The sequence below is a fragment of the Tupaia chinensis genome, unplaced genomic scaffold, assembly GCF_000334495.1.
Source record: "Tupaia chinensis unplaced genomic scaffold, TupChi_1.0 Scaffold144899_1, whole genome shotgun sequence".
Lineage (NCBI taxonomy): Eukaryota > Metazoa > Chordata > Mammalia > Scandentia > Tupaiidae > Tupaia > Tupaia belangeri.
Genome location: NW_006204759.1, coordinates 1,065,077 through 1,074,630, shown reverse-complemented (window position 1 = coordinate 1,074,630; position 9,554 = coordinate 1,065,077). Strand labels below are relative to the sequence as shown.

The 9,554-nt window shown below is 55.4% G+C and overlaps 1 protein-coding gene across 9 annotated transcripts in view; it reads right to left on the bottom strand.

Moving 5' to 3' along the window:
• RPH3AL (rabphilin 3A like (without C2 domains)) overlaps positions 1-9,554 on the bottom strand; it is a 171,638-nt gene that overhangs the window by 1,551 nt on the left and 160,533 nt on the right. For 7 of the 9 annotated variants that reach the window (XM_014583844.2, XM_006167528.3, XM_027767892.1 and 4 more), the window contains 2 exons: positions 1,572-1,685; positions 1,022-1,168 (listed from right to left, as the gene is read on the bottom strand). In XM_014583844.2, the coding sequence (XP_014439330.1) occupies positions 1,022-1,168; positions 1,572-1,685 (261 nt within the window). Of the gene's footprint in view, positions 1-1,021; positions 1,169-1,571; positions 1,686-9,554 lie in introns of those variants that run through there. The other 2 variants (XM_027767896.1, XM_027767897.1) reach the window with 1 other exon arrangement.

Below are 9,554 nucleotides of genomic sequence, written 5' to 3'. Positions count from 1 at the left end.
TGCCATAGGGCATGTGTGCTTGCCAGAGACAGAGAGAGGGAAAGTGAGAAATCATTCCCCAGGGGCAATGGCCACACTACAATCCTTTCTCCTCCATTCTCCCCTTGGGACTTTGGGCACGCACATGCACCTGCTCTGATTTTCAAGCTGCTGGGTCTGGGACTCGAATTGCAGTCTACTGTGTGGGAGTCCAGAGCCACCTGCTGGCCCCTCCAAGTCATTTCTTAAGCCCCGCACCCCCTCTCCGCACTGGGCTACGTGGCCTCCCCCACTGATTCCTTGAGGACTGACTCAGGGTGGGCAGTACATGGGACATGGATTTTACTGTCTCCTACGGCTAGGGACAAGCTAGCCACAGCAGGACGGGGACAGGGAGGTCCAATGTTAGGTCCAACCATATCAAACCTACGAGAATGCAATTTCATATGGTTCGGCCTGATAGTCTGCCCAAGGTCTCATGCCCTTGGGTACTAGGGCCAGGACTGGCATGGGGCCTACCTGATTCCAATCGCTCTGCTTGGAGGACTTCAGGAGGCTGCAGGGAGAGGACTGGGCCCACCCCAAGGTCACAGACGCCTCCCACTCCTCAGACCTGCCGCCTCCCTCCTAGGTGCCCTGCAGTTTCTGGGGAACCATCAAGACGGGGACCAGAATGGGGGAGGAGGTGGGTGGCAGCCGGGGTGCCCTCCCCAGTCCAAGGCAGGAAATGAGCTGCTGTTCCAATCCAAATGGGCACGGCTGGGGAGATGCCCTGTCCAACCAGGGTTTCTTTCCTAGGGAGACTGGGGGCCAGTCTGTGTGTGCCTGGTGTCCCTTGGGTCAGGTCCCTCTCTCTGTCCATTGCTGGCAGGGATGAGGCCTGGCTCCCCTCTGTCCCCCAGCGCCTTTCCCAGAGCTCGATATCCAGGGACCATTGAAAACGTCCCCTGCCACTCTCCAATTCTGGGCGGGGTGGGAGGCGGCAGGGAGGGAGGCGAGCAGAAGAGAAGGCGGGTGGGCCGGAGGGCAGCTGCGTACTCACCTGGGCCCTGTGGGTCAGGCCGGGGCAGGGTGCCTCTCTGTGGGTCTGCAGAGCTGGCCCCAGTCTCACTGGCCAGGCTGCTCTGGCTTCCTGAGAGGTGGCTGGGTGGGTAGGTGAACCCCGTCCTGGGGGACCCTGCACTGCCACCTGTAAGAGACCACATGTGGGGGACCAGCAGTTAGCGTAATGGTCATATCACTGGACTCCCACATAGTCCACCGTGGTTCGAGTCCCGAACCTGGTGGCTTAAAACTCATGCCAGGAATGTGCGCCCGTGCCCAAGATCCCGAGAGGAGGATGGAGAGAGGATTGTGGCATGGCCATCCCCCCCAGGGCTGTAGCTGTGCAGGGGGAGGGTACAGGGAGGTTGGCCTGCCTCCCTCCCACCCCGCACCTGCAGAGAAGCCTGTCTTCAGTGATGCTAAGGCTCTGCATCTGTTTTCCCCCTTTCCTAGACAGGCACGTTTCTGCTCCTGGGTCTAGAGAACTCAAGATGTGTGGGGGCCGCGATTCTGCCGCTCACCCGGCCCGTGTTACTTCCCGCACTTACCGGGTTCCCCGCAGGGTTTGTCACCTCTCAGGTCCTTGACCTCGGCAGGTGGGAGTCTGTCTTCCATGCTGGAGGAACTGAGGTCCGAGTCACTGTCACTATCGCTGGAAACCACTGGAAAAGACAGATGCCGGCGGCACAGGCGGTCATCCCGGGCAGCCTCTGCCAGCTGGCGTCTTGGACAGAGGGTCCCAGGGCTGGCCTCGCTCCTGCTCTGACAAAGTGGCATAGGACCTCAGCTGGCCCTTTGGTTCTGTGCACAAGAAACACAGGGCCAGGAGGGTATTCATTTTTGCCAGGCAAAGAGGTGAGTCCGGGTGAGGAGGCGGGCGCTTAGGCTCCGTGTGACCAGCACCAGCAGAGAGGGCTCACGTGGCCACCATCTCCACACCTCACCTGCTCTCTCGGGCAGAACCCGAACCCCGAAGCACCTTTGGTGCAGGTGCATTGGCCCTGAGGCCTCCACCTGGCAATGCTCAAAGGCAAAAGGCAGTGCTCTGCAGTGATGCGGGTTCTAGTCCCAGCTGGCCCTCATGGCACCTTCCAGGCCCCATGTACGACTACGACACTGCCCAATGTCCTTGTATGAAATGGCATCACCCCCGCTTCAGAAGCGAGGAAACTGGGGCACGTGCCCAAGGCAGCAGTGGAGGAGCCGATTCTAACCCTGCAGGCCAGCTCCTCAGCCAGAGCTCCTACCGCTCCGGTCCCACTGAAGGCGGGGCTCTCTCCCAGCCCACCAGGCACCTCACAGTGGGGCTTGTGAGTGTAGCAGGGAGCCAGATCCATGGGCTGGAACCCCAGAAAGGGCAGGGAGGGGAGTGCTCCCAGTGAACACCCACCCCAGAAGAAATCCTCTTTTCTGGGACCACATTTGTCTGGCTAATCAATGGTGAGAGTCCCCATTCAGGAGAGATCCATCTTTCTTCTTTTTCTTTAGAGGTTTTCGCGTGCACTCACCAGAAAGAGAGACAGAGAGACAGAGAGACAGAAAGCCAGAAATCACCCCCCCTCCAGGGGGGATGGCCACGCCGCAATCCCTTCTCCTCCATTCTCCTTCTGGGATCTTGGGCACACATACATGCCCAGCGTGAGTTTTAAGCCACCGGGTTCAGGACTTAAACCGCGGTCGACTACGTGGGAGTCCAGCGACACAGCCATTACGCTAACTGCTGTTCCCTATATCCATCTTTTCAACATCCTACTCCAATTTTAAACATAGACACGTACATTTATTTGCCAGTCCTTTGCTACAGCGCCTCGGCACTGCTTAGAGATAGGGCCCCATGGGCTCTCGCGTATGAACTGCACCCGTACTGCGTGTCTGAGTGCGGTTTCTGTTCCCCCTGAACTGGAGCAGGAGCATAAAGATACTGACAAAGCGAAGGGATGAACAATCTGTCTATATTTTTCCTTTTCTTCTTCTTCTTCTTTTTTTTAAAGGTTTTTGCCATAGGGTGCCTGTGCTCGCTGGAGAAAGAGAAAGACAAGAGGGCCGGCAGGTGGCGTGGTGGTTAAGGTGCTGGACTCCCACATGGCTGACCACAGTTCAAGTCCTGGACCTGGCGGCTTGCTTTCTTACTTTCTCTCTCTTTCTCTCTGTATCTTTCTGTCTCTGATGAATGCATGTGGCCTATTACAAATTTTAAAATAATGGCAATATTAAATAGAATTATTATGATTTGTTTTAAAGAGAGAGAGAGAGACATGACCAGCAGGTGGCATGGTGGTTGAGGTGGTGGATACTCCCACATGGTTGACCACAGTTTGAGTCCCGGACCTGGTGGCTTGCTTTCTCATTTTCTCTCTCTCCCCCAATCTCTCTCTCTCTCTGGTCAAATTAAAAAATAAATGAGTGGATAAATAAAGAAATACTTTTTTAAAAAAGAGAGAGAGACAGAGACAGTGAGAGGGAAAGTGAGAAATCACCCCCAGAGGGATGGCCACACTGTAATCCCTTCTCCTCCATTCTCTCCTGGGATCTTGGGGATGCATGCACACGTACCCAGCATGAGTTTCAAGTCACTGAGTCCAGAACTCTAATCACGGTTGGTCAGGTGGGAGTTCAGCACCTTTATATATATTTTTTTTTTTTTCCCCCTGAGTTATGCTATAGGACACATGGGCGTACCAGAGAGAGAGGGAAAGTGAGAAATCACCCCCAGGGGGATGGTCACATCACAATCCCTTCTCCTCAGTTCTACTCATGGGATTCTGGACACACGTACACATACACCTGGCACGTTTCTCAAGCCACTGGGTCTGGGACTCGAACTGCATGGTCTGCTACATGAGATCCAGCTGCTTTAACCACTATGCCACTGGCTGACCTGTACCCGATTTTTTAAAAAGCAAATTGCTTCCATCAAGGCTTTCCAAGGTCTTGGTTATAATGAGACAACTGTCTCTTTGCCTCTTTCCATTGACTTACATAATAATGAAACGACACAACCACAGTTACAAGTGCCACTTACAGAAAGGTTTGGGGTCAAAGGTGACCAGCTCTCACAGGTGACTCAGGATGGGCCAGGAGTCTGAGCACCGAGGTGTGTTTAATTTAGGGCATGCAAAACGCTGGTTATGGAGGAGGTTCAGGAAGTCCTGAGCTCTTGGTTCCAGTCCTGTGCTGGGTGCTTAGTGATCTGTGTTAACCAGTCCTTTGAACAAGCCTGAGCCATAGGTACCCATGAGGTGGGAGATGAGATTGGAAACAGTGGGAGGACGCACCTGGCCAGTCATGTGAATCCCTATGGGTACAGGAGAGAGCATAGTATCTTCCACCCAGATCTAGAACTTTCTAGAAAGGCTTCATGCTTTTGGCCTATGTCCCCTTTTGGCTACAGGATTCACAGGTCACAGAACCAAGCAACCAGAGGGCAGGAGCTGGCCGACTGTGTCGGCTCTAAGAGGCTTTCAACCCTATGCTTCCATTGCCAGACACGGTGCCAGCACGCACTAGGTACTTCAGGGAGGACGAGTGGTTTTGTCTCTCTTTTTGTCCTCATGTCCTGCGACTTCATCACCTAAATGGTTCTTTGAAAAACAAACAGGGAACAGCAAATGGTGTAATGGTTATGTTGCTGGACTCCCATGTGCAGTTCGAGTCCCAGACCAGGGGGGTTAAAACTCACGCTGGGCACACGTGCATGTGTGCCCAAGATCCTGAGAGAAGAATGGAGGAGAAGGGATTGCGGCGTGGCCATCCCCCCCGGAGACTGATTTCTCGCTTTCTGTCTCTGTCTCTCCAGCGAGCACACGTGCCCTGATAGTAAAAATCTCCCTCAAAAAACAAACAAGTACGCAAACAAACAAACAACAGAAACACAGGGTCTTGAGCCACCTGATAGCCTGGTGTTTGGGGGAACTGGATCCCACATGGCTGATTATAGTTCAAATCCTGAGCCCGGAGGCCTGAAAAACATGCAGGGCACATAAATGTGCATGCCCCACATCCTGACGGGATAGAGAAAAGGAGGGATTGCAGAGTGACCACGCCCCATTGGAAGGTGCTTTCTCACTGTCTGTTTCTGGTCAGACATGTATCCTCTGGCTAAAAACAAACAAAACAAAACAAAACAAACAAACAAAAAACCCCAGGTGTGGTGTGGTGGTTAAGGCACTGGATTTCCACCTGGCCGACCACGGTTTGAGTCCCAGGCTTAGTGGCTTGAAAATCACGCTGTGGGGGGGGGGTCCAAATCCCAAGAGGAGAATGGACAAGAAGGGACTGCAGCACTGCCATCCTTCCTGGGGGATGATTTCTCACTTTCCCTCTGTTTCTCTAAGGTGAGCGCACATGCCCTATGACAAAAACCTAAAATAAATAAGAAAAAAAGAAAGCAAACAGCACCCTGTCTTCTTGGGATCTCCCGGCCTCAGCCTTCCAGCTGGGGCTACAGATACCTGCCACCACAGGCTGCTCTTTTCCAGACATGGTCTTGCTATCAGTCCGGGCCAACCTTGGACTTGTGACCTCCTGCCTCAACTTCCCCGAGTTGCTAGGGCTGCAGGCCTGGGCCTATGAATTGAACCTGGGGCTCCCATGTGGCCTCAGCCTGTAGAGCCCAGCACCTGAGTATGCACACTGCCTCGGGTGTTTGAATCGGTCGCCTCCTTGACTCTGGTCTTGCCTAGCCCGAAGCCTTGTGTGCCCTAGCCTGACTCCTGTGGTAGTGTCTCAGCTGGGCCCCACCTGCAGGCACGGCCCTCTCTCTTCCCTCCGCACCACCGGGGATGCTCCAGCCAAAGCCTCTGTAGAGGCTCCCTGTACCCAGAGAGCCACACCCAGCCTCTGCCCTTTGCCCGGTTCTCTAGCTTCACCCCTCACCACCCCTGCCCTCCTACTCCAGGATCCTTCAGTCCCACACAGCTTGTAGCTGCTGCCAAACTGCCAGTCATTGCCCCTGCCACGACTTACATCCTTCTACCCAGAATGCTCTGCCTGCCCCTCTTCTCCTGGCTCAGGTTGGGTGCCACCTCCTCTAGGAAGCCCTCCCTATTGTGGGTGCCCTGGTTGCTATGCATTCTGCCACAATCGTACCACTACGTGCCTGGAATCTGCAGAGGTGGGACTTCATGGCAGTTCTGTGAGCGTTTATGTAGTTCTGACTCACGGGTTGACTAGCCGCCAGCAGGGAGGGTCCCCAGATGAAGGGGTGGGATGAGGTGGGAGGGTGCAGAAATTCCCCTCAGACACCAGGAGCGAGGCGCTCCCTCGGTCTCCCTTGAGGACACTGCGAAGGAGTCAGGAAGGATCATGGCTAATCTGCCCCAGGAGCAAGGGAAGGCCCAGCAGCCAGGCCACACGCGTGCTAAGGAGCGGGACAGTCCCTGAGCAGGGCTTCCCCGTGCCTCTGGCAAGACACTATGGATGACCTAGTCATGCCTCCGTCCCCCCATCCTGGCTGAAATGCAGGACCCACGTAGTTTGGGGCTGGAGGTGGGCCTTATGGTCTGATGGGGGAAACCAACACACACATGCACACACACACTCAGGGTGGGAGATGGTTGGCGAGCTCTAACCGGTGGGGCCTCAAATGATACACCCAGGCCCCTCGGTGCCAATGGGCAGGTGCTCGGAAGGAGACGATGGGGTGGGGTTTCCCCGGACCAGTTACAGCGGCACGCTCACTTACCCACTGCTCCACCCTCTGCCCCCCGGCCCTCTGTTGCACACGTGCTGGCCCAGGAGCAGGCTGGCAGTGCAGGACGGCGGTGCATGGTGAGCTGGGAGATCAGGGTCTTGGCCAAAACGGCAACCCTGCCCCCCCCCCCCATGCGGCCTAGTCCAAGAACCCAGGGCCCTGCCACCACGACCACCAAGCACTTGGCTTGCTCTCTGTCTCCTTTTTTTTTGGAGAGGTTTTTGCTATAGGGCGTGTGCGCTCGCCAGAGAACTAAGAGAGACAGAGAGAAAGAAAGTGAGAAATCACCCCCCAGGGGGGATGGCCACGCCGCAATCCCTTCTCCTCCATTCTCCTCTCAGGATCTTGGGCACGCACGCACACGCGCCTGGCGTGAGTTTAAGCTGCTGGGTCCGAGACTCAAACCCTGGTCGACTACAGGGGAGTCCAGCGACTTAGCCATTACGCTAACTGCTGGTCCCTCTGTCTCCTTTTATGGACTCCAAAGGGCCTAGTTGTGGAAAAAGGGGAGCAGCCTCAAATGATCACCGAGGTCATAAAAGTGTCGTGGTGCAAGGAGCTGCCAGTCACCAAGACCAACTTCTTTCAGAAGCACCTCCCCTGGTTCAAACACCTTTGTTCACTGTCTGGGGCTTCAAGCTGGGGGTCAGGCCTCAGCTGACAGGTCTTGGTGGGATCAACCCAAATCTCATTTCTTCTTTTTTTTTTTTAAAGTTTGCCAGAGGGCATGTGCTTTCACTAGAGAGAGAGGCAGAGGGAGAAGTCACCCCTGTGGAGAGTGGTCAATCCCTTTTCCTCCAGTTTTTTCTCTTTCTGTGATTTGGGGCATGTATGCACATGTGCCCATCATATTTTTCAAGCTGCCGGGTCTAGGACTTGAACTGTAGTTGGCCATGTGGGATGCGGCTCCCTTAATCACCGGGCCACAGGCCAGCTCTCAAATCCCATTTCGAATCCACTCTAATAAAGCCCACTCAAAATAAACAAACCGGGGGAAGTTGGCATGTCCACGCCCGGCCTTGGCACCGCCAGTGGGAAGTGGGGCACTGAGAAGACGCTGCCGACAGGGCCCTGGCCCAAAGCTAGCGCCCTTTACCTATCAGCCCCCACTCCCTCTGGCCGCAAGAGAAACAGCCTTTCCTTCTTCCTGGCCCTGAATCCACCGTAAAACCCAAACCTTGGCTAATCGGCCGTCCGATTGCCGTGGCCACCTTCCTCCCGGCACAGCAGCTGCGACTGCACCTCTTCCAGGCCTATTAACAAAGCTTTGAGGCTCATCAATCTTTTGGCCCTTGCTCTTCCATCCTCAGCAAAGCACTGTGTGTCTGAGACTGGATTTTTTTTCCTGTTCCTTTAATTCCCCAAAGGCCGAGTCTGGGACGGCTCGGTGACGAGTACTTGTATTCTGCCCACGCCTGATTTTCAGATTGAAGATGGGAGAACACCGGGGAGCAGGCTGTCCCAATAGCCTTCTGGGGAAGGAAGGAGCACCACATGGATTCGCCCGGGCTCTGAGGCAGGGAGGGGCGAGGTCCTCCTGCACAGTGGCCGGAGCTCCGGGACCACTTGCAGGGGACCTGGCGTCCCCACGATTTCCCCATCATACCCCAGAAGGGCTGCCCCACTCTGCCCAGCATGCGTCCTCAGCCATGCCCACTTCTCTGGGCATAGGCCAGCTTTTTCATTTTTTATTTTCTTCCTAGCTCACTCTTGGATGGATTTGCAATTTGACTGTCACCATGGAAACTCGGAGTTTGGGTACATGAAGTGGGGGGAAGAGTCTTCTCTTTTGGAAAGTCTTTCTGGACCGCCTTGAAGGATACATGTGGCGGCTGCTGGCCTGTGGAGACACCTTGCCTGGGACAGACCAGAGGACAGATGGGATGCTGGCCTTTCAGCCTTATGCTGGGACTCGGGGACGTGCCTTCTTGCCTCTGCCTGGCCACTGCCTCTCGCCACGACCCCAGGCATGTTCCAGGTTTCACTACAAGAACAGAGGGCATCCTGGGCAGTGACTTTGGGTCTGAGTCCTGGGACCCCACTTTGGGTTATCCCAGCAGTGGAGAGACCCCGATGCCCCTCCCTGGTCCAGCAGTGGGTCAGAAGGTGCCCCTCGAGGGCCACAGACATCTGCCTGCCTGGCACAGGGACAGCCACAGCCCGTGAGCTGGGAGGCACTTATGAGCCATGGCTGCTCTGCTTGGAGGCTCCCAAAGCCCCCAGAAATTATGGGAATTAGAGAGGAAGAGAGATATTTTCAGCAAACATTCTGCCAAGGCAAAGCAGATGGTGGAAAATTTTGCAAACTAAAAACAAAAAAAAAATTTTTTTTTCAACATAAAGGAAAGACGATAAGGCCCTGGGGAGCACATAGATGTTCCCAACTGGCCCGCCCCAGCCCACCAGGCTGCCATGGCTGCAGACAGAGCGGTGTCCCCGGGGACAGGTGACAGCTGGCCCACCCACACACAGGGCTGAGTCTGCGGCCTGCAATCCCACTGAGATGACTCCTGAGTCGGGCCTCCGGTCTGGAGGCAGCAGGAGGGAAGTGTGGGGTGGTGCAGAGGTACCAGCTCTGAGTCAGACAGACTTGGGTCTGTGTCCTGCCTCGGCCACTGCCAGCCGGGAGACTTTGGGCCGGTTTCTGTACCTCTCTGCTCAGCTGGCTATGCATGGCCTGGGGGGATGCTGGCTCCCTCCCTGGGTTGTTATGAGCATTAAAAGAGGTGGCATGGGAACCAGCAGTTAGCATAATGGCTATGTTGCTGGACTCCCACGTAGTTGACTGCGGTTCACGTCCCGGACCCGGTGGCTTAAACTCACACCGGGCGCGTGTGCG